Here is a 23345-nt window from a genome sequence, read left to right as displayed (position 1 = left end):
TCATATGTTTGTGCGCTGTTGTTGTTGCTGTTGGTGCTTCTGTTTTTGGTGGTGTTGCAGGAAAGGAAACGGAACGTTTGCATGAGAGCTGGCCATTCCATTGGGGAAAAGCACTCAAATCAATGCCCGCCACTCCAACCTCCCTTCAGGCAGTCGCTTGGTGTTATGATGGAAGTGCATGACAATCAGCTGATGATGATGATGATGGGTGATGTGATGAAAATGGGCCTGGGTTTGGCCCCTACTGCTTACGATTGACCTCCATGTGTATGCGCGCTGCCCCAGTCGGAACCGATGTCGCAAAATTTGCTAATTAGTCACGAAACAGCTTAAATGGTCAGAGGGAGACAGAAATAGGCCCAAAATTGGACAGCACGCGAGCGGATTAGGAAAAGGCAGAGGAAGAAACAGAAAGGAGAACATCTGCTCTGTTCTGCTGATGCTTCAATGAGAGTTACATACGTTCAACAGTTGCAGTTGCAGTTACAGTTACAGTTATTTGTAGGTTGTTCTGTTCGCGTGAGTGCAGTGACCAGCACTGTTTACACTCGCTTCCAAAATGTATGTCGCCAATCAATCAGTAAATATTAAGAGGGAATTCTACAGCAGATGGCATATGGCAGGCACAAAAGGCTTTCTTCGAGGTTATTGACATGGAGATGGTTTTTCAATACATTTGCTTGGCCCGGCCCCCGTAAATCTCTTTCAACAGCAAGTACAAATGTTGCCACCTTTAAGGTTAAGACTGCAGATTTATGGATGATTTCCGTAAATCCCACCAGGAATACTACGTGCCCATATTGGGCTAAGCCTACCCTGCGCCCCACTCCCCTCCCGACGCCCATGGCCAATACGAATTTATTTTTATGCCTCCCTTATTCCCTCTTCCGTGTTAAATGGTTTCCTCATCTCCTTCTATCAATGACACAGTGGGATGGAATGGCAGGAGTGGTGCTCGCTCCCCATATAATGTCTTTAATGACCCCGACTAATGATCGAAGCTGATTGATTCAGCAGCCCCCGTCCAAGGCACTCACCAAGTTTGTCTGCGTTATTTTTGGCCCCAAGTCCTCAGCCAAAGGTGTCACTGCAGTCAGACATTGGGCATAATATATTTGTACAGAAAGAGTGAGAAGAGAGAGGGAGAGAGAGACAGGAAGAGCGGAAGAGAGAGATTGAGTGACGAGTGCCATGGGAAGATCGGCTGAAAATCAAAATTCTATATACTATTACTTGTAATTATTTCGCATAGTATACGTTCAGGCTGTACATGATTATTGGTCCGATAATTCAAATGGTACAATTATTTCATTTTCCCATTAAAACACCCACTGTGCACATTCTTTTACAAACGTTAGTTAACTGTTTCTCGAATGAGACTTGAGAAATTTTCTGCCAGCAGACTAGTTGTCCCTCTCTCTCCTTTTAGAATCTGCGACAAGGCAGATTAACAGTTAAGGGAAAGACGGACCAGTGACCAGACGAAGAGAGAAGTAAAGTAATTTGAATTTTTGTCCATTCGTGTGTGTTTTCGAGATTTTTCGGTGCTATAAGATCTTGACATTGATCAGATCTTTTATGAAATATGTTCGCCCCTGGCGTGTGTTTAGTTTTTGTGAGTGTTTTCCTAGTTTGTCCGGTGAATGGCGCCGCACCTCCGCCGCTCGCAGTGAACGTTCATGGAGGTGGAGGTGGAGGTGCCGGTGCTTCCTCGTTGCTTCCCAGTGTGTGTCGCAGCACTGTGAATGGCAGCGTGGAGATCCGTCTGCCCTTTGTGGACATGGAGCTGAGCCACGAGCATCCGCTGTATCTGATGCGCGAGCCCACCGAAGATGTGCTGCTGGTGCTGCACGGCCACGAACTCTTTCAGCTGCACGTGGCCAGCGGGGGAGACAAGCGCCTGATGCGCCTGGGCGAGCTAGCTGGACGGGCGCGGGTGCTGCCCGGGGCCTCCCTGGGCGCTGAGGTGGTGGCCTGGCGCCAGTTCCTGCTGCTGGCCATCGTTCATCCGGAGACGCTGGAGGTTTACCAGCTGCCCAAGCAGAAGCTCATGGCCGATGACACCCAGCTGAGCTTCGAGCCCATTCAGGAATTCTCGCTGGCCCAAGGCTTCCAGCAGATGCACTTGCTCAGGCATCCTGATCCTGAGAAGGTGCTGCTGCTGCTGGCCTCCAACTACACGAAATCCCAAGGGAGGATCCAGTGAGTGTTCCAGAGATACCGACCTTCACAAATGCATTTTCAATCATCATGTTGCAGAACCTTCGAGTGGCTGGACACGTACTTCAATCCCGTAGAAGATTTTTTCCTGCCCGCCATCCGCACGCTCCAGGTGGTGGGGCTAAAACCCCTGTACATCCTTACCGGCCGTTCCCTGCGCGGCTCCCATTCCAAGGTGAGTGTCGATCGATGCCCGGAGATGCCCAAACTACAAAGACTCCATTTCCAGTTGGTGCTCACTGTTTTCGAGCTGGAGGCCGCGACGATGCGGCTGCGTACTCGTCAGACCCTGACCACTCAGGCGCGGCATGTGCTGGCGTTCCGCTTTCGTGAACGCAACTCCTTCGTTGCCTGCTCCTCGTCCGCATCTGGCTCCAATGTGAGCACTGCTGGTGCTTCTCCCGACTCCTGCCTTTTCTTCCGCATGGTCGAGGGACAGTTTGTGGTGTATCGCAAACACGTCCAGCGAGATCTGCACTTCTCCCGCCTGACGGTGGCCCAGCAGGGGCGTCTCCTGATAGGCGCACGCCCTAATGGCGAAGTGCTCGTCTTCAATAGCCAGCGGCTGGACTGCTACAACGGATTTGTTGTGCGGGGGGACATGGAACCCAGCGGTTTGCTCAGCCATCGCAATGGACAGAACGAGAGCTACCTGCTGCTGACCTACCGCCGATCCTCGAGTGATTTGGTGCGCCTGGTGCAGCTAGGCGGAGAGCAGCAGTATGAGGAGAAGAAGGAGAAGACCAGCAACCAAGTGGGAAGAGAAGATCTGAGCATCGTGCAGATGCATCGCCACGAGTTCGAGGATACCCTATCGAGCCTGAGGAGCCTCCTGCTGCGCCGCAAAGCTTCAATGGAAGAACTAAGTCGTTGGCAGAAGCTACTCCAGCATCACTCCTCGATTCACTTGCAGAAACCCCTCCATTTGGCTGCAAAAGGACGCATCCAAAGGTTGCAGCTGGTGGGCAGTCACCTGCGCACTCCCACACAGCTTAGGCAGCGTCTGGAGCAGCTGCGTGAACGATTCGTAGCCATACCCATACGCCGTGGACGTGTCCCGAGATCCTTTGGTGCGGGAAATGACTCCAGCGATGCCATAGAGCGGCTGAAGGTGAAGCGATTGTATGTCAAGAATCTCATCTACCAGGGCCAGTTGCTGCCAGGTAAGTTGCAGGGATTTCCTTGTCTCCAGAAACTTATAGACTGCCCATCTGTCCATCCCCAGGCCACACACTAGACTCCTCTCTGTTGACCCTCAGGGAACCCTTGCTGACCAAGGCGCTGCACACAGAGCAGCTGCTCACGCCCCAGGACTACCAGAAGAACCACACAACTCTTGCCCCTTCGAGTGGATCCCCCAAGGCGGATTTACGGGTGCGTCACTTGCATGTGGGTCGCATCAATGGTGTGTCCTGGTTTGAGTTCTACGACTCGCTATTCCTACGCTCCCGCGATTCCCAGCTGGAGGGACGCCTCATCTTTCAGTCGCGGTCGCGAGTCGTGAACCTCCAGACGGAACTGCTCAATGGTTTGGTGGTGCCTAAGCTGTTCAATCTGAGGCGCCACCAGGTGGTCAGCTCCAATCTCTACATGTCAGCCTTTTATGTGTCCCGCCTGGAGGCGGGACGAGTGAATGGTCTGGACTTTGCTCGTGACATAGTCTTTCGCGGCGGCAACAGCACGTGGATAAAAAGTAAGTGGTTGGACAGAGGATACCCACAGTTCCTCTGATTATCCTTCGATCTCTGTCTCTCCTGCAGCGCCAGTTCGTATCTACCAGATGAGCGTCTCGGGGGATATCCTGGTGGGCAATCACACAGCCAGCAGACAGTGGGTGCAGCCACGACAGATGCAGATGGAGAACCATGGCCTGCAGCAGTACTACACGGGCAGGGTGACCATCAAGGGATCCCTGACGCTGAACAATGTGCTAAGGGATACCCAGAAGTCGCGACTCCTGCTGTCCACAGGCCAATCGCTGACTAAGAAGGACCTCCACTCCACCTACCTGCTGGCCAACACTCCGCAGAACCTAACACAACTGATATTTGGCAATGCCAAGGTCACGACACCCTCACTGGCCACCAACCATATACAGGGCCATCCCGTGGAGGAGCATCTGCTGACCAGAGGCAGCCAATTGGGGACAGGCAACCGCACGTTGAAAATCATCTTCATGAATGTCAGCGTCGAGGGTGACATCCTCTGTCGCGACTACACCTCCCGCCTGGCCCTGATCTCGCGAGAGGCAGTGCGTCATGGCCAGCTGACGAACATTACAGGGCACAAGCATTTCACCGAACCCCTAACTGTGCAGACGCTGCTCAGCCAGCAGCTGAACGGTGTGCCCGTGGATGAACTGGTGCTCAAGTCCCAATCCGCCCTAAATTTCACCGGAGTCAAGAAATTCCAGCGTTTGGTCATCGGAACAGATATGGAGATCGGGAAAAATCTGAATGTGAGTCGCCTGAATGGACTGCCACTCGGCCAGCTGCTGGGCCATGCCCTCAGCCTGCAGCGCCTCGAGCTGAAGGACCAGAGGCCAGTGCACCTGCAGAGCCTCCACTTTCGACGCCTCAACGGTCTGGCCTTTGACGAGCTGCTGGGAAAGCTTTCGGCCGGCACAGAGGATGGGGATACGCCGCAGCTGTTGCTCCGCAAGCAGCTGCTCATCGAGGGGAATGTCCGATTCGAGGGCGGACTCCACCTGCAGGATGTCAATGGGATACAGTGGGAGGATTATATGTCGCGCCTGGTTCGTCCCGATGCCAATGCCGTGCTGGAGGGCCGCAAGACCTTCCTGGCCCCCGTACAACTGAGCGACGCCCTGCAGTCGCCGCATATTAATGGCCTGGATCTGAGCAGCCTGCTGGACAACACCCTGCTCCGGACCACGCCGCAGGCCATCACTGGAGCCTATAGCTGCCTCCGAATGAGGGCCAGCAATGTGGATGTTCCCCGGCTAAATGGAGTGCCTGCCGAGCTCTTTGTGGACACGCGTCGTGAGGAGCTTCTGCTGCAGGGAGATCTCACTGTGCAGCACTTGAATGTCAATGGGAGTCTCAAGTGTCCCAAGGATCTGGGACTGGAAGGCCTGGACAGTCGACTGGTGGCGCTGTGGAAGCAGCCGTGGCGGCGCTTGGTGGTGACTGGCGATGCCCTCTGGCAGGAGGAAAAGGGGGAGGCACCCGAGAGCCACTTAAAGTATCTCCGAGAGCATGCAGTGCGGCGGGAGGGAAACCAAACGATTGCCGGACACGTGCTGTTGCGGCAGCCCCGCCTGGAGAGGCTGCAAACCAGCCAGCAACAGCCGCTGCAAGCGGACCTCAACTTCACCCACCTGGCGGAAAATGCCCTGCTCCGATGGACCGCCAGCAACGAGAGCCAGCTGGTGGAGGCCCCCCAGCAGCTGCTGGGACCAGTCTGGGCCAGGTGCTTGGACCTGGCAGGTGATGGTCACTTTGGACGGCTGAACGACATCGATTTGCAGCGACTAAATGCCTCCCTCTACCGCCTGTCCCATGGAGAAGCTATCCATGCCGAACTGCGCTTTGAAAAGACACCCCGTCTGGGCAGACTAGTGTTGGGACAGGACCGCCAGGTGAACGGTGCCAGTATCGAGGGAATCTTTGTGCAGGGCGGCGGCAGGCCCTGGCCAAGGGCCAGCTTCAGGCAGCTGCGAGTGGAGCAGGACCTGCGCCTGGGCAGCGTCAATGAGATGAGCCTGGATTACTTTTTCGAGCATCGCGTGCCCCTGCGTGGCCCCACCATGGAAGTGTTTGGAGGCCTAAGTTTCGAGCGTCTGATCCTCGAGGGGAGACCCCTGCTGCGGTCCATTAACGGCATTGGGCTGGAGAATGCCGTATATCGGCATAGTCGTCGGCTGCAGGCATTTGGCGGCATCAAGACGTTTGCGGGCGGCGTGGAGTTCGAGGGACCCGGCCATGTGATGCACCTCAATGGCAGGGATCTTAGCGAGAGCTATCGACAGAGCATCTTTAAGGATCGCGACTATAATATCGATAGCCTGTGGCTGGATAAAGCCATCTTTCCGGCCGGCCTGCTCTATGTGGATTCGGCAGAGAACCAGCTGCGTGACGCGTCCAACGAGCGGGTCCCCGAGAATCTGGAGGATCTGCTGCTGCAGAAGGCGATAAAGGAGAAGAAGGCCAGTAAGCGGCGACTGCTGTACCTGGACTACGACCTGCAGCCGCTAAAGGCGCTCTGGGGCAAAACTAACGAGTCCTTTGACCTGCAGGGCATGCTCAGACTCGGCCAGCAGTCCTCTGCCATCTGCCAGGGCCGCCAGCTAAGGGCCCAGCTCCAGTTGCAGCCAGCGAGGGTCCACCTGACCAACGTTAGTCTGTCCAGCGAGATGCTGCGTCTGGACTCTGGGGACATACGCGTGAAAGTGCAGAATCATTGCCAGCTTCCGGTGAAGCGGATCCGCAGCACCATCCGGATCGAGTGCAGGAATGAGTCCTTCACATTGGGTATGCGCCAGCCAGTGGAGCAGCTGGCGATGCTGGATGAGAGATTGATCCTGCTAGGCAGTGGAATCGAAGTGCGCATCCTGCGGCTGAACACGAACAACTGCAGCCTCACCGACTGGCAGTCCCTGGAATCGGTTGATGGCCGCCTGATGAAGGTTATTCGCATAAGGAAGCCCAAGAAGGAGAACGAGAATGAGGAGCAGTACGAGATGAATCTCCTGCTGGCCAGTGGAGTGCACAGGCATCGTCCGGCACTCTCCATCCACTGGAGGGATGCATTCAGTGAGCGCTTCCAGCTCGCCCAGCTAATTGGCGGCGACTACGACCTGGCCGATCTCCAGGAGGATCAGCTAATGCTCAGCTGCCGGCGGTGTCGCCACATAGCCATCTTCATTCTGAACCGCAATCACACCCACGAGGACGGTCCGCGGTTTGTGCCGCTGCAGCAGTTGCGCCTCCAGGAGCCCATTGAGCAGATGATCCCTCTGTTCGTAGGCGGAGATCGTTACCTGCTGGTGCTCACACAGCCAGAGTCGAAGCCCTTCTACTTGTTCACCTACGGCCAGGTGGGTGGATGGCTACAGCACTCCTACGGCCACAAAGGAGATGGCCTGCAGTGGTCCATTCCGTTGGTGCAATCCGGCGAGGACTTGCAACAAACGGAAGCACCTTTGATGCTGCTATGCGGAGGAGGAGAAGCAGAAGGAGAGTGCAAACTGGTCAGAGCTTTGTTGGATTAGGATGTGTTCCATCATCTTATTTACAATATGTATATTTATTTGTTAATGTATTATTACTCGAGATTATCACATTCAACGTTCATCTGTCTAAGTTCTAGGCAGAATCATCTGTATATATATCTATATATGTGTGTAACTTCCAATAAGGAATAAATCCTAATCCTATGCGAGCAGGGACTTTCGACTCACTGTCAGTACATACACTGTGAAGGCGAGGACCAAAAGGACGCCCCAAAAGGAGCTGTTCTGATTGGAGCCATCGCCTATTTGTGTGAGGATCCACTCCACATGGCTGGCCACGTCCACGAAGCCACCACCGTCCGCACTGCACAGTCCCAGCAGTTGATTTCGATCCGTTAGCGTGGCCCCAGCATCCATGAAGAGCTGTCCTCCGAACGATGTCATAGTCTCAGCCTGGACGCAGATTCTCTGGGGCTGAGGTTGTGGCTGTGCCCGCGACTGCTGGCAGGACATTTGCGTGGCATTCAGGGTGAGCAGGTCGTGTAGCTCGCGGCTGTGTCCATCGTAGCCCCAAGTGCTGATCTGCAGGGAGGTTTCCGACAGCGAACTGGATGGCTGCTCTGGATGGGGCAGCAGAACGGGCTGGACCTGGGGATGATCCACTGGTATATCCCGCTCCAACATGAGTATAGCCAGGGCCAGATCCTTCGGCGGCTGGTGGACATGCGTTACCCCCATGGTGAGTCCCTGATCGTTGGGTGCAAAGCGCTGAGGATTGCCGAGTATGACGCGCAGCTCCGCCGGATGATAGTGCTTCCTACGTGTATGGCTAAAATATCAGAGAGATCAGTCGGGATCCCCTCTGACAGGACTCCTGGCCCTGCACTCACCTGTAGAGGCAGCTGCTCACCGTGAGCACCACCGAGGGCGCCACCAGGGCCCCCGAGCAGATGTGTCCCTTGCCAAAGTAGTCGCGCTCGTGGGCCAACAGACGGATGGAGGCCTGGTATGAGGCCACCTGTGACCACGCGGCGACACTTCTTCCCTCTGTCAGAGCTCCCCCGGTTGGGGCCATTCCAATGCTGCGCTTCTTGGCCAGATCGCGATGCGTGAACGCTAGAAGGTTAGTGGATTCGGGGTGAAGGTTAACGAGGAGGATGTGATAAGAAAGCGAACGATTCGATCGAATCCGGATCCCCCCCTTGGAAACAGTCAGCCACTTACTGCCAAATGCAGTTGGCAACGGCAAAGCGGAACGGAACGGATCGGATTCCCCTCTTATCATCGTTATCAGAGGGCAGCGTAGTCGAATGGTCAATGGTCTGCTTGGACAGTAATATCGATACTGCGCGACTGGCGGACGGTCGAGTGCACACGTGCCCGGCCATACTACGGAGCGGCACGATCAGGCCACTCATTTTCCTACTCCACCCCACTCCTCCCCCCCACTTCACCTCCCAGCAGGTATCATACCTAGTCGTAGGTAGATATGACAGCTACTACGTTCCCTTCCTACAGCACTGCCGGGAAACACACACTTGAGCTTTAGCACGCCATGGCTCATTCAGCAATTGATCACTTTGGATAATCGTGGGGTTCAGTCCTCCAAAAAAAATAAGGTATTGGTTTAGTATAGTGTTTTCCACGAGATCATGGTTTTGGTTTGTGGAATGCTAACGATTCGAGGGCGTATTCAGTTTAGATCCAATCAATAATTACAGCTGTTTAAGGCCTGAACTCAAGCGATACAATATCCATACCCTTCTATACACTCAGCGAAATACTCGTGTTTCTTTTGACTGTGCCATTTTTCTCTGAGTATAATTGAACCTTCTTAATGTCTGAACTGAAGCGATACATTATCCATCTACCCATCTATAAATTCTATCTTCTATTCTATCCTGATTCGAGCTCTTGCTGGGTCTCACGTACTCACTATTCGATGGTGATCTCACAAACTATTTTGATTAAATTAGTATCTTCTACTAATCCTATCCTAATCAAACAGATTTGATAACTGATTTCCTTCGAACATTGAAACTTGTTGATATCAGGTGTCGATTGAATACGAACGATCGGATCGTAGAATATCGATTGTAGCACTTACTCGTCTGCATCTCGGTGCACAGAAATGCAAAGATCAGTATCTTCATGATCTTGCGATAATGATCGTTCAGCTGCATGTCGATCGATGTTTAAGTCGCACAAAACAAAAACAAATAATACAAAAAAAAAACACAAAGAGAGAGGGAGACAACTGAGGTTCTTCCACCTGCGGTGTAATGGTTACAGCAAATTAATCGGATCGGATCAGATATTCAATATTTAATGTCGCGAGTAACTGTCGCGCCCACCTGTCGGGAGCTTCGAACGATGAATGTGAGGAGCTCAGAGCCGAGCATTTCCTTTTTCTAAATTCGCAAATAGCATTCTTAGATAATTCCATAATTTTGTTTTGGTTTCGTGAGAGATTTGAGTCCGATTCCCGTGCCCACTTGGCTGTTGTGTTTGTTGTTGTTGTTGGTTTTGTTGTGCTGTTAGAGCGATAAAGGTGCCCTGCAATAGCAACATTCGACGACCCAATCGGACTGGCACGACTGCCCGACTGTCCGACCGATCATCAGCCCCTGGCACTCGAATAACAAACAAACACACGCCACACAACCAAACCCCACCGTTCCCCATCGGGAATCATCGATAAGAGAGCCTCAGTCGTCAGCAGTCACCACATTTGCTTATATGTAGAGCAATTTCTACTTGTTTCTTTTGCAATTTATGTTAATGATGTGGGATCTTCGGGGGATCGTATTGGGATTTTAATTGACATGGAGATTACAAGAGCGAGATCATGGCTTCTGTTTCTCAAAGAAACTTTAGCAGCAAAGGATCTTCGGCAGATCGTATTGGGATTTAAGTGGAGATGGAGATCACAAGAGCGAGATCATGGCTTCTGTTTCTCAAAGGAACTTCAAAGCTCTGGGAGTTTCGAATTGAGGTAGTAACATATCTGGTAAAAGGAGTTATTTTTGGTTTTTTATAGGATCAATCCATAAGCTAACCCTCTAATGAATGCCATGAGACGCGAATGTCTGTTATCATTGTAACATAACTGTTCGGAATCCCTAGAGTTTACTGTAGTTCTTTGGGAAAGATGAATCTATAGAGCGGAAACTTTCAACACTTTGTTGAAGGGTATTACATCGTCTTCGATAAGGCACAAAACAAGTTGTTTCTCGTAATCAGGTACAGGAACGGACAGAAGATTACATCGATGAATTGCACTTGATTGGAATCGATGGGTTTTTCAGATTGCGAAGCATTCCAAAAGCGATTTGATTTTAGCTCAACGAGCAGACGTCAATGGTGTTGTAACAGCCCAAGACCTTGGGCTGTACTCGGTAATACGGAAACTATCAGACAGATAGGAAATTTATTGCATCGATGGAGTGGCTCCGACTCGATTGGGATATGGATTGCCTCATAAGCTCCTTGGCCCTTGTCTGCAAATGCCTCCACGGCGAGAGAGAGAGAGAGAGGTATAAAAGAAGATCGGTCGAATCGCCAGACCGTCCATCCACTCCGTTTCAGTTCAGTCCTATCGATCCTCAATAAAGATTAGTTAGTCATATCTGAGGCTAGTGCGGGAACTGAAACTGGGTTTTCATTCATTGCGCCATTTATTTTAGTTTTTGTGTGGTTTTCTGTGTCTCGTTTCGCACAATTTTTAGTCACCGAACAATCAGTACCGATAACCAAGCGATCAGAGAGTGGATTTGGATTTCGGGCAGAGCATTTTTTGGGATTTCGAAAGTACCCATACCCTTATCCGCCAATTAATCAAGGTACGCGGCAATCTGGCAAGATTTACTATTTATAATATCTGGCGAAAATCCCAATCCATCGAAGAGCCACGCCACGTCCAGATAGGGCATTTCCGGCAAAATTTCTACTATAAAACACACATTTCCATTTATTTTTTAATTTCACCAATTGACATATCATTTTAAAAGCTTTGATGTGAAGAGCTATTAAAATCAGCAAAAGTTAGTAAAAAATTTAATAAATTAAACAATTAGCACTCAATGTTTCATTTATAAATACAATTAATGGTATACAGATAGTCCTAGCCAATTCGCAGAGTTTTTGCAATTTTGTAACCCAAACTCAAGAACCACTTTTTCTTTATTTTTTATTTTATTTAAAAAAATGTTGTCGTACAAACACGAAGGCCACGCCATGGCTGCAACTCGGATCCGTCCATCGTGGCGCGGCGTATGGAGTCCGAGGGCGACTCTGTCCAGTATATGAAGCCGCGACGCGGCTCGAAGACCAGGGTACGAGGCTTCTCCACCTTCTTCCAAAAGAGTACGCGCCGACTGCTGCCATCCAGGCGGGCGACCCCCATGAGACCAGCCTCCGCATTGGACCAGTAGATGTTGCTGCCCAGCCAGTCGACAGCGATGCCGTCCGGCCCAATCAGACCCGAGTCCACGATCCGCTGTACATAGGAGCCATTGAGAAAGGCACGGAAGATGCACTTGGTCTTCTGGTCAGCCCAGTAGATGCACCGCTCCGCCACCGACGCCGGTGTCCAGATGTAGTTTTTCTTCTTCATTTTTCAATTGTTTTCCAATGAATTCGTCTTCTGGGGGCTGAGACAGGGCGGAGTAGTGGGTCACAGCCGCGCAATGGGCGCCGCTGGTGGAAGAAGAAGGTGGAAAGCACGGAATAGCCGTGGAACAGCGGCTGTTTTTGGGGAGTGCCCTGTGACATCAGGACTTACAGCAGCCACTATAGGCATACGCACAAGGCACTTTTGTTCATACAACAGTAGAATAAGCAAACGAGTATCGTTCCAATTGCTCAATTCTTTATTCCGTCGAATATTCCCAGCTATATAGAACATTTAGCCATGCCCACATATTTTTATACGATTGATGAATCAATTTTCTACTTAACTGGCTTATTTTTAATACTTGCTTTTTTTGGATTTTGCTTAAAAAAAGGTTTTAGCGAAAAAGGTCAAACAAATGAAACGTAATAAAACGTAAGAGAAAAATCGTTCCAATTGTTCAATTTCTTTATTCCGTTGAATAATGCTGCCTAACTAAAACCATTAGCTCTGCCCACATAATTTTAGACCATTAATGAATAAATTGTCTACCTGATTGACTACTTTTAAGTACTCTCTTTTATTTTATAGTGTATAAAACAAGGTTTAGGCAAAAAAGGTCAACAAAAAAACAGTGGCAACGTAAGTGAGTATGAAATGTCACGTCAACCGGAGCTTGTGCACAGGTATACCCTATTTCGTTAATATATATGAAGAAACTGTTTTTCCCAGCTGTTTTAAAACGTAATTAATAAACAAATTATCTCAAATTGTTGTTTTAGACATATTAATGCATATGATTAGGGTATTGTAAATATATCTCGATCCCGATACCCATTCTTGGTTTCTGTAAGAAGAACACTACCTTCAAAATGTCGTTGAAATACCTTTAAAACAGAGACTGACTAGTTTTGGCCTATATTGGTGCATTAGATAACAAACATTTCCTCCATTCTAGATCATCCATTTCCCCAGGGTATTCAAAATGTTGCTCGATTTCACGGCACATGAGTCTGGTCCATACATTGTTGAGGGGAAAAAGGACATTGTGGCGAGGACAAATCCCAGAGAAAATCCCAAAAAAGTCCCACCAAACTTGAGCGCCAAATATAAATTGTTTGAATGTGAATCATCGATGTTTTTTTCTCAAACAATTTACAATGGAAGAATCTTCTTACACTATTATGAATACGTTTGAAAATCTGCGCCACAAGTCCAATTGAGATGGCAGTGCCTCGATAAATCGCGACAGCTGATCGCTAGTGGTGATTATAAAATTGAAATCGATGCTGTTATTGATTATTGATTATAAAATATCGATGCCGATCTCTCTGCGGCGACACCTAGCGGACGCGTTCGACATAGAACCTGTGCTTCCGCCACTCTCCCATAGATGGAGGCACTCCAATAAACGAATCAAAAGTTGAGGTTGGGTAAACAAAAACAAAAAAATTAATTAAAAAAAGGGCACAAACTAAATTGCTCTGACAATAATGCAAATAAAATATTAATGTATCAGTAAGTCATCAATTTTTTTTCTTTTGCCATTAAGATTCGTTTTTTGACGAAATATTGCTGTCTCCGTCAGGTCCTATATAAAATATATCATGTTCAATATTTTTCGATCGTATATTGATTGAACTAAGAAACGCATGGAACGAATGAGGCAGGGTCTCGGTCTTATGCCAGTTGCCGCACTGGCCTTTGGTTTACCGATCTGCGCGAAGTACTCGTCCTGTTGGGTGGGATTGGCCAGGCTCTCATTTATCCATTGGTCATAGTATAGCACATTGGTGTAGATGCCGGGATGGTAGGGATCTGAGCACTTGACGCCCCATGATATGATGCCGGCCAGCTTCCCCTGGCACACCAGCGAACCGCCAGCGTCCCCGGTGCAGAAGCTGCGTTTTAGCTTGTTCAGGTGTTTGGCACATAACATTCCCGGTGGCGCGAAGAACTCCTGCGTCAACTGCTTGAGGCGGCATATGCGGGGGCCAATGACTGTGACGGCAACGGACACTATTGACTCAGAGCTATAACCGTATGGATTGCGGCCCCAGCCGGACATATGGCACTCGGTGGCACGTCTAAAGGTTTGCTCGGTGATCGGGATGGGTTTCACCACAGCATGCTGCTCGGGCACAGATGATGAGAGGATGATTAGGGCCACGTCCATTTCGAACATTTTCAGATCGAACACGTCCTGCATTAAGACGCGATATTTCAGCCTGAAGATCATGGTGTTGCGGCTCCCCTGGAAACGGTTGGGTGTTCCCAGCACCACTACAAAGTCGGACATGGGCAGGAAGCTACCATCATAGAGCTCCTGGCTGGAACAACAGATATATGTAAAGAGGCTCTCCAGCCCTCCAGGTCCAACAATCACTTACTTCACAAAGCACTGGGCAGCGGTCAGCACTGCATTGACGCGGATCAGGGACCCAGCACAGATATGTCCTGCCCCAAATTGGATGCGATCCATCTTTAGCATTCGCAACGACGCCAGGTGCCCGATCGAGACGGCGGCGTTGGCGGTCGTGTTGGCAGTCGCGTTGGTGGTCGCTGTTCTGCCTTTTTGAATTGGTTCTTCCTCCCCAATCCCAGTACTCGTTTGGTTCCACACTATTCGGACCAGCGCTAGCCAGAGCAGAAATGAGAGTTTCATGGGGGGATATCAATATTCTACAATAGTGAAGGCTATTGAATTGAGTGAAATCCCAAAGCGAATGACAGATGACAGCCATCCACTACACCAATACAGCTTTCAGCTAATAGGAAACCGAACAAATGGACTCTCAGACTATCTCAAGAAGCCAGATCGTTCCTCCAAAGGGGAGCTACAGGGCTTCTTTGTCTGTTCTCTGTTCGATATACATATAAATTAGTTAATACAGTTTTATTTGCTACTAGGAGAGAGAATATAGATTAGAGGTGGCTTAAAAGCAATTTGAGGCAGAGGAGGCCTGGCAGCAGGATGCTAACGGCTCCTGCAAGGGCCGCCATGGCACCATCGCCATCTCCATCTTGATTGTCATCACCACTTCCTTCACCGCTTCCCTCGCCACTTCCTTCACCAGGTTGTTCACCGCTTCCTTCACCACCACTTCCCTCGCCACTTCCTTCACCAGGTTGTTCACCGCTTCCTTCACCACCACTTCCCTCGCCACTTCCCACATCCCCATCGATCTGCTCCAGGATCCAGTCGTAGTAGTAAGAGACCTCCGTGTAAACGCCCGGCAGATTTGGCTGGGCACAGCCTATGCCCCAGGACACAATGCCGGCCAGCTGGCTGCGGCAGACCAGGGGACCCCCGGAATCGCCACTGCAGGCGTCACGCTCCCCCTCCGCCAGGTAGCCGGCACACACCATGCCGGGCTTGATAAGTTCGCCGAGTTCGCTGTCGTTGATGCACACCTCCTCACTGATCATGGGCACGTCGACGGTCATGAGGTAGTCGGAGCTGTAGCCCGCCTCCGTGGTGCCCCAGCCCGTCACCTGGCAGACGGTGTCCGCTGGCACTGCGATGGATGCGAGATCGATGGGCCGAATGGTGGGATGATTGCTCGGCACGGAGTCGTTCAGCCGGAGCAGGGCAATGTCCTTTTCATAGGTGCTGAGATCGAACTTGTCCACCTGCAGGATGAGCAGATCAATCTCGAAGGTCAGCGAGTTGGTGCGGTTGAAGCGGTCCACGTTGCCCATGACCACGATGAGCTCCTCCTTGGCCAAGAATGTGCCGTCGTAGATATACTGACTGCACAAAAAAAAAAAAAAAAACAAGACACGTCGTTTAGGGTCACCGATTGGCGTGGGGTGGGGGGGAAGAAGTCACTCACTCCACAAAGCAATGGGCTGCTGTGAGCACCCAGTTGCTGCGGATCAAGGATCCCCCACAGATGTGACCCGTGCCAAAGTAGTAGCCATCGTTGAGGGCCCTCCTGATGCCCACCTGATGCCTGGTGGCCTCCATTGTGGCCAAAGTTCCATTGATAATCCTACCCGGATCCACATCGAAGCGAGGACGAATCGCTCTTTCCTCGAAAGCAGCTGGCACCGAGGCACCTGGAGGATTAGTTTCATGTTAGTGTGGAGTGCGGGAGGTGCGTCGATTGAGCGAACCATTCAGGGCCCAGGGCAGAAGGCAGATAATTGCCAATGTCGCCCAGAGCTGTCCCGATCTCTGAACCATTTTTGCGATGTTAGCCGCCCGACGTGGCAATCCAAACTAATGAATGGGCCTGGGCATGGGGCATGAGACACGGGCCAGGGCGGAAACGCAGCCGAACCCGAACAGAAACAGCGGATCGGATTGGAGCCGATCGACACGATGATAGACCATCGATAGCCCAAATGATATCTGCACCAAAAAAATCTGGTACTACTACTACTACTACTGCATGAGCATCATAATCTAATCAACCCTTCGGCGGGGCCAGTCCAGAGCGGGGCCAGTCTGCTCCGCTGATTCAGTAGTCATCGTTCAAGTCCAAAGACATTCCATTCACATCCGTGCCACAACTGACTGGCAAAACTCCCTCCTCCGTCCTCCAGTGCTACCGGTACTTTGGATTTTCCGTAGCGCAATCTTTGGGCTTACCCCAGATTTATGACACTCTTCAAAGTGGGAAAATTACAATGCGATTTTTAATAAAGCGTCTCAAATCCGTTCCGATTTATAAATTCCAACCAAAAAACTCACTTTCTGCAGGTAAAGTTTTCAGGAAGTGGTTACCATCGCATCTACCTCTCTAAATTTATCAAAAGTGTTGGCCATTTTTTCAATTAAAACCTCCACATTTAATTGTGTGCCATGTACTCGTGTAGGCAAAATAAATTATTAACCTTTACGTAACTGGGCAAATAAACAATTTACTATATTCAGAAAATCAATAACAACAAATATATACTAAAGATATTGAGGAGAGGTTCGGTTCGGGGTGACGTGACAGTAAAGGAAACGGCGGTATTCGGCAAACCAGAAAGAGTTTGGTACTGGCTGTATTTATGAGATAATTATTGTTTGATTTGGCATATCATTAGACAACATAAAAACTGAATGCCCTTATCCGGAAAGAATATTATAGATATGTATATCCAAAACCGCGATTGTCAATATCTCAAAACGATGTCTACCTTGATAGCTTCTGATAGGTCTTTGAGGTCTATCGTCTAATGGACAATTGCACGGTCGTTGATCTTCGGTTTATGAGGTCAAGTGTGTTTGTATAAAGCACGGTGCACCACTCCCAGTCCTTGTGGTTGATTATAAATGGTTATTGTGTCACCCTTTAGTCATTCGGAAATTCGATTACTGTATCTGTATCTGTTCGTGTACGTCAGTGGTTGGGCAATCTACACATATACATAAGTGCTGGAGGTGATTGAGTGTTCTGCACAGGTGCCTTGCCCTGGGGCATGATTAGATTAACAAATGACAGAATAGACAAGCTGGATGATTTTATTATTGGTGTCCAACATCCCCATATTTCGGCCATCACCCACATCAGCCCCCGCTGAGAGCGATAAGCAGAAATGCCAAGGCCAGCCACCAGGTCCGTTGGGGACTAGCGCCCAGCCGGCGGCCATCGGCGGAATCCATCACCAAGTATTTTGAGTAGTCGAGCGTGGCGTTCATCGATCGGATCCAATCCACGAAATACGATACATTCGTATAGACTCCGGGGAAGCCGGGATCCGCACAGCCCACGCCCCAGGAGATAATGCCAGCCAGCTGGCCATCGCATATTAGGGGGCCGCCGGAGTCACCTTGACAGGCGTCGATGCCGCCCTGCATGAAGCCGGCGCACAGCTGGGACGCCGGCAGCAAGTAGATGGCCCTGCACAGGCTCTTGTTCAGGATGGGTACCGGCGCCTGCTGCAGCGACCCCGATTTGCCCACCTTCGGAGAGAGATTCGCAGCTGAATGAGGAAGCGGAAAAGGGCGAATATGCATGCGAACGCACCATTGTGACCTTACCCCAGCCGTTGATCAGGCAGGTGGTGCCCTCGCGCTGCGCATTGGTGGCCAGCGGAATGGCTCGAATGGTCTTCGACGACCACGATACGTAGCCGTTCAGGAAGATCAGGGCGATGTCGTACTCCAGCGTGCTGGCATTGTAGCCGCTGTGACCGATGATCTGTTGCACCAGGTACTCCTTGGTGTTCCTGTCGGCTTGGTCGATTTGTGTGCTGCCCGCCACTAACACGAACAGCTTCGGCCCGTAAAACCTCACCGGGTTGTACGTGTTGTTTCTATGATGGATGGAAGGTATGGTGAGACTGATACTCTGGCACTCGGTCTGGAGGTTGTACCCACACGGCAAAGCAGTGGGCCGCCGAGCAGGCCACCCGCTGCGAGATCAAGGCCCCACCACAGATGAGGCCCAGTCCGTAGGTCCTTTCGTGCATGGACCGCCGACGCACCGACACCTGGAACGGGACCTGTTCGATCGTTATCGAGTAGCCGCCTACCACCTTCGGTAGGATCACGAACTTGCCTGCGTCGGATGGCACGCTGTGAGGTGTGGAGGTATGGCCAGTGCTCAGGGAGAGGAATGGGAACTCACGATGCCCGTTGGCCACCAATGTCCACGATAGAAGCATCTGCAAGAGCACCTGCAGCTGCCAAGGTGTGTCCATCTCTAACGAGATCGTAACAATTCCATACAAATCCTCACCGCACTTTTTCTTAGCTCAGCTTTTTAAAATTTGTTTCAAGCTGCCCGGCAGCTGACAGATGAATCGATGTTATATCGATAGGCACCCAACGACATATCGATATTCAGCGGCGTGAAGTGAGCTGCGCTCGCACTTAAAATTCCGGCGCCAAGCCCCCCTGCCTGTTAAGTAAATTCATTTATTTTATTTGCTACATAAATAACACTATTTAAAATCGTGATAGTCCTACAAGCAGATCCTCTTCCTCCCAGTCACGTTACCCCCTCATCCGCAGTGATCCAGCGGCGGCTGCAAAGATGCCGGACAGCAGCACAAAGCCGAGCCGCCCTCCGCTGCGTCCGTCCGCGCCATTGCGGTAGATCGAGTAATTGAGCGAGCTATTCTGCTGGACAATCCAATCGTGGAAATAGGACACATTGGTGTAGACGCCGGGTACATTGGGCTTGCCACAGCCATCCCCATAGGAGACGAGACCGGACAGCCGATTGTTGCACATGAGCGGTCCACCAGAGTCGCCCTGGCAGGCATCAATGCCGCCGGTCGTGTAGCCGGCGCAGATCTGAGATCTCGGCACGTACGGGGGATAGGCCAAGTAGCAGTTTGGATAACTGACCGTCGGCACCGTGGCCGTCTGCAGCGTATTACTGCTGGAGCCGCCCTGCAATTAAAGATTCGGATAATGAAAGATGTACGAAACTCGGTGATGACAACGTCAACCCACAGAGATGAGAACTCCCCAGCCGGTGATCACACACGCGGTGGCGACAGCCAGGGACTGATCGTTAAGGGTCAGAGCCCTCGCTGTCGGCCACGTCCAGGGAACGTAGCCATTGATGAACATCAGCGCAATGTCGTTGGTCAGCGTGCCGTGGTCGTAGCTGCTGTGGACGATCAGCTGCTGCAAGTAATACACCAGTGTCTCATTCGTTTTGGTTGCCAGATATGTGGTGCCCAAGACTAGCACGTACTCGCCGGCCGCTCGATATTGTGTCGTGTCTGAGCTGCAATCAGGAGGAAAAACAAACCATTAAAAGCTGTACGCCAACTGGAAGGGAAGGCCCAAGCCTACTTGTAGCAACAGTGGGCGGCCGTGGCCACCAAGCGCTGGGAGATGAGCACGCCGCCACACATGTGACCCGAACCGAACTTGCGCTTATCCCTGGACGTCAGACGCACTGAGACCTGGTACGGGGCTGCTTCAATGTCGGTGGCCGTTCCACCCACAATCTTTGGCTGCAGCATCTGGGTGGTGGAGTTGCCTGCAAGTGATCACAATCGAAGAATACAATCTTTAAGGCATATAATTGGTTATCTATGGATGAGAACCAAGTCCATCTGGGTATCCATTGGTGCTGTAACCTGCCATAATTTTCCATCCCTCAAAGCTATTATCATTGTATAAATTGATATGGAATATATGTAGTACTTAAGAGCCTTGGAAATCGTGGGACTTCAGGATATTTTTCTTCATTTTCTATTTTTTTGTCTGTTATTAAGCATTGTTTTTAAGAAGGTTAATTTTCTTCTAAATATATGAATTTAAAAACAAATAATTTCCAGTTTTTGCGGGGACTCCCTTCAGTAATCTACAAGCTATAATATTTGATAGGTTGGACAGATGGTTTATCGATGTGGTATATACTATAGTACCCGTAACTAAGTACTGAATTTATGATAATACTCATGCACTCAAAGATAGAATGGTATTCTATTATCTATTCCTATGCGACCGTGGAGAGCGCAATCCAACGCGATTTGATATCATGTATTTTATAAAATTATATACCAAATGCATATTTCTTTTCTCACACACATTTTGATATTATTTTTGAATATTCCTAACGCACATTCATCAAACACAACACTCATCAATGGAGACCAAATACCGAGCCAACTATCAGACTGATAAGGAAAACGAGGGGGAACGTTGTGAGTTGCTGCGGACACCGCAACTCTGCGGTTATACCCGATACTAAGTCAGTATGGCTCTCCTCCGGCAGACGCCGCTAATATTAAACGACACGACAAAGAGTGCGTGCGAGAGAGACAGAAAATCAGTCTGAGCGTGACGTCGGGCGCTGCGTAGCCACTGAAAATTGATTTGTTCCTTTTGGCTATAAAAATGATCTGATCTGATCCAGATTCAGCAATCTGATAGATATGGTCATTATCTATGATTCTGCGTTTTTAGTTTTCTCGAATGTGCAATATTGTGGATGCAACAGATTTTCGTCCTTTGTGTGGGCGGAAGGGGGTGGGGCGAAATTTTGAGATACACGTTTTATAGTAAGATCTAACAGGAGTGCGGATATCAAATTTGGTTACTCTAGCCTTAATAGTCTCTGAGATTTTTGAATATCCCCAGATTTTCGTCCTTTGCGGGGGCGGAAGGGGGTGTGGCGAAATTTTGAAACAAACTCGTCTCGGTCCGATATATTAGGAGTGTGGATACTAAATTTGGTTGCTCTAGCTTTTGTAGTCTCTGAGATCTAGGCGCTAATGTTTTACTCTAAGCAAAGCTGCCTATGCTACGTGTGTGTTAGAGAGAGACAGGGCGAGAAAAAATGAAATTGTTTTCTTGAAGCTGGCTATAATAATAAAACGATCCAATTCAGATTCCGCAGTCTTAAAGATATGGTCATTCTCTACAATTCTACGTTTTTGGTTTTCTCATATCTTTAAAATTGTGGATGCCACAGATATTCGTCCTTTGTGGGGGCGGAAGTGGGCGGGGCGAAGTTTTGAAATATTTTTGTAGCAGTGACATATCACAGAAGTCTGGATCCAAGACATCGTTGCTCTAGCTCTTATAGTCTTTGAGCACTAGGCGCTGAAGGGGACGGACGGACGGACGGACGGACGGACGGACGGACAGACGGACAGACAGACAGACAGGGCTCAATCGACTCGGCTATTGATGCTGATCAAGAATATATATACTTTATGGGGTCGGAAACGATTCCTTCTGGACGTTACACACATCCACTTTTACCACAAATCTAATATACCCCAATACTCATTTTGAGTATCGGGTATAAAAACTCCGTGACTCACTTTCAGTGGAGGCCACTGTGGGGCCAAGAAGCGTTATCACCGCCACTAAGGCACCGAACCACAAGGGATGCATATGCATTCCTTTCACAAAACAACAACAACAAAAAATAACACAAAATAACAATAATATAACTATGTCTAAAAGTGACAGAGAGAGATCGTGCTCCGATGCAGAACCGGAGAAAGTTATAATTTAACCGCAATTATCGACCGAATTTCGTGAATCGAGCCACTGCAATGAGCTCCGCGGGGCCGGACCCGGCAAGGCTAGTTCGAAATCAGACGATACTGCTTTATATGCGAGTACCTAGAAATATGAGTATAGTGGAACCAATGGGTGAGCAGTCGGTGGTGGGGCGGTGGTACTTTATCTTATCACAAACTGTGCGTAAATTGAATGTTGCCAAAGCCGAAGCACCACATCGACAACCGCTCGATCGGGTATCATAAACAAATGCCAGCCAAAATCAGAGCAAAATTCTCATTTGATTTCGATGGCACCAACATACTGTACCCACTTCGACTTGTACACAGCCCCTCCTAACACCACTTGGCAGTTGGAGCACTCCGCGTAGACATATCTGTAGATCCCCGGGGAGTCCAGTTGCACTCAGAGGTCGGGCCATGCCATGGAGGTTAGAAACATTTCCAAGAGTTTAGCGATCCCAAATGGCGTAGTGACGAATCGTTTATGGATGAGTAAGATTGGGTTTTTGCCAGCCACTAGGGAGAAGCCATAATGGTTATGGCTCATTTGCGATCGGCTGGAGGCGATAAAAGTTCTTATACAGAGAAGAGAATTCGAGAGAATATGGTTCCATAAAGCTATATATTGTAGATTACCCTGCATACAGATGACACACCCACCGCAGATACTGGTATATGGTCAGCTCCAAGCTGCCACTCTTCAGGCGCACAAAGAATTGGTACGGGCTACCCGATGGACTGTGAATGGACGATAGTACTTGTGTTTCAAGTAGATATATGTATGTATAGATTATAAGATTCAATTGATTTCGCGTGTAAAACATGCCTTGGAGTATGGAGAGGCAGCTCTCCATGTCTTCCAACGAAGTCAAGATTGAATCTGAACCATGCAGCCCATACTACTGGAAGAGGAGGTGGGGCATCTGTGATATCAATTACTTTCTAGGGCCAATAAAATACCATGGTAATGCGGATCCGGGCAAAGGAGTCCCCCTTCTGCCACTGCAACAGGAAGATCGATAACTGATTTACATTTACATTCCTTCCTCCTTTTTTTCAGCATTTTGAAGAAAAGTCTCCTGCTCCAAGTTTGCTGCTTCCTTCTTTATGTCTTGTCTTTTTACAATAAGAGGTTCATGCTTTATGTTTGCTGTTGCTCCTGCCTCAGTCACAGGAAACAAATCATCTGCGATCTTCTCCTGGATGCTTTGGAACTCTTTATACTCAATTTTTATTTGGTGCCTTTCGCTTCCTGAAATCAATAAAGCTTATTAATTAACTCCGGAACGAGTTAAATGCGTAGGAAACGAACCTGTTGAATGAGAAGCTGAATCAGACCCTTTCGATGCTTCGACCACTGGTACAAATTTTAAGGAAGAA

General features: G+C 49.7%; 6 protein-coding genes across 18 annotated transcripts; 1 reads left to right on the top strand and 5 right to left on the bottom strand.

Annotated features, from left to right (window-relative positions):
• Positions 1–1444: 1444 nt before the first annotated feature.
• Positions 1445–7625, top strand: LOC108164460. The gene is made up of 5 exons (XM_017300194.2): positions 1445–2202; positions 2260–2395; positions 2450–3383; positions 3446–3913; positions 3981–7625. Exons 1-5 carry the CDS (start codon positions 1586–1588, stop codon positions 7451–7453), a joined length of 5628 nt encoding a protein of 1875 aa, XP_017155683.1. The 5' UTR covers positions 1445–1585; the 3' UTR covers positions 7454–7625.
• On the bottom strand, positions 7473–9806 carry LOC108164466. Of its 2 annotated transcripts, none has more exons than XM_017300208.2 (3): positions 9522–9806; positions 8305–8530; positions 7473–8243 (listed from the first exon to the last, which is right to left on the bottom strand). In XM_017300208.2, exons 1-3 carry the CDS (start codon positions 9595–9597, stop codon positions 7616–7618), a joined length of 930 nt encoding a protein of 309 aa, XP_017155697.1. In that variant the 5' UTR covers positions 9598–9806; the 3' UTR covers positions 7473–7615. The 2 variants fall into 2 exon arrangements, with proteins under 2 accessions (XP_017155697.1, XP_033246929.1); XM_033391038.1 differs by lacking the exon at positions 9522–9806 and adding an exon at positions 8888–9425.
• Positions 9807–13476: 3670 nt separating this feature from the next.
• LOC108151791 (trypsin eta-like) lies at positions 13477–14750 on the bottom strand. Of its 2 annotated transcripts, none has more exons than XM_033394145.1 (2): positions 14417–14750; positions 13477–14352 (listed from the first exon to the last, which is right to left on the bottom strand). In XM_033394145.1, the coding sequence occupies exon 2, from the start codon at positions 14323–14325 to the stop codon at positions 13618–13620; it is 708 nt and encodes a 235-aa protein (XP_033250036.1). In that variant the 5' UTR covers positions 14326–14352; positions 14417–14750; the 3' UTR covers positions 13477–13617. The 2 variants fall into 2 exon arrangements, with proteins under 2 accessions (XP_033250036.1, XP_017136132.2); XM_017280643.2 differs by having other exon boundaries at positions 13478–14356; positions 14417–14749.
• Positions 14751–14901: 151 nt separating this feature from the next.
• LOC108150832 (trypsin-1-like) lies at positions 14902–16258 on the bottom strand. Of its 2 annotated transcripts, XM_033386079.1 has the most exons (4): positions 16146–16258; positions 15863–16088; positions 15179–15780; positions 14902–15127 (listed from the first exon to the last, which is right to left on the bottom strand). In XM_033386079.1, the coding sequence occupies exons 1-4, from the start codon at positions 16213–16215 to the stop codon at positions 14952–14954; spliced, it is 1074 nt and encodes a 357-aa protein (XP_033241970.1). In that variant the 5' UTR covers positions 16216–16258; the 3' UTR covers positions 14902–14951. The 2 variants fall into 2 exon arrangements, with proteins under 2 accessions (XP_033241970.1, XP_017134631.1); XM_017279142.2 differs by having other exon boundaries at positions 14904–15780.
• Positions 16259–17466: 1208 nt separating this feature from the next.
• LOC108164685 (trypsin I-P1) lies at positions 17467–18769 on the bottom strand. Of its 8 annotated transcripts, none has more exons than XM_033396812.1 (4): positions 18524–18604; positions 18343–18467; positions 18004–18278; positions 17467–17945 (listed from the first exon to the last, which is right to left on the bottom strand). In XM_033396812.1, the coding sequence occupies exons 2-4, from the start codon at positions 18432–18434 to the stop codon at positions 17530–17532; spliced, it is 783 nt and encodes a 260-aa protein (XP_033252703.1). In that variant the 5' UTR covers positions 18435–18467; positions 18524–18604; the 3' UTR covers positions 17467–17529. The 8 variants fall into 8 exon arrangements, with proteins under 8 accessions (XP_033252703.1, XP_033252709.1, XP_033252700.1 ...); XM_033396818.1 differs by having other exon boundaries at positions 18520–18599; XM_033396809.1 differs by having other exon boundaries at positions 18343–18768.
• Positions 18770–18865: 96 nt separating this feature from the next.
• LOC108164686 (trypsin eta) lies at positions 18866–23046 on the bottom strand. Of its 3 annotated transcripts, none has more exons than XM_017300554.2 (4): positions 22926–23046; positions 19774–19963; positions 19426–19705; positions 18866–19362 (listed from the first exon to the last, which is right to left on the bottom strand). In XM_017300554.2, exons 1-4 carry the CDS (start codon positions 23026–23028, stop codon positions 18961–18963), a joined length of 975 nt encoding a protein of 324 aa, XP_017156043.1. In that variant the 5' UTR covers positions 23029–23046; the 3' UTR covers positions 18866–18960. The 3 variants fall into 3 exon arrangements, with proteins under 3 accessions (XP_017156043.1, XP_017156045.1, XP_017156044.1); XM_017300556.2 differs by lacking the exon at positions 22926–23046 and adding an exon at positions 22277–22398; XM_017300555.2 differs by lacking the exon at positions 22926–23046 and adding an exon at positions 21759–22014.
• Between the last annotated feature and the right edge of the window lie 299 nt (positions 23047–23345).

This window comes from Drosophila miranda, chromosome XL, assembly GCF_003369915.1.
Source record: "Drosophila miranda strain MSH22 chromosome XL, D.miranda_PacBio2.1, whole genome shotgun sequence".
NCBI lineage: Eukaryota > Metazoa > Arthropoda > Insecta > Diptera > Drosophilidae > Drosophila > Drosophila miranda.
This window is presented reverse-complemented; position numbering and strand designations above follow the sequence as displayed.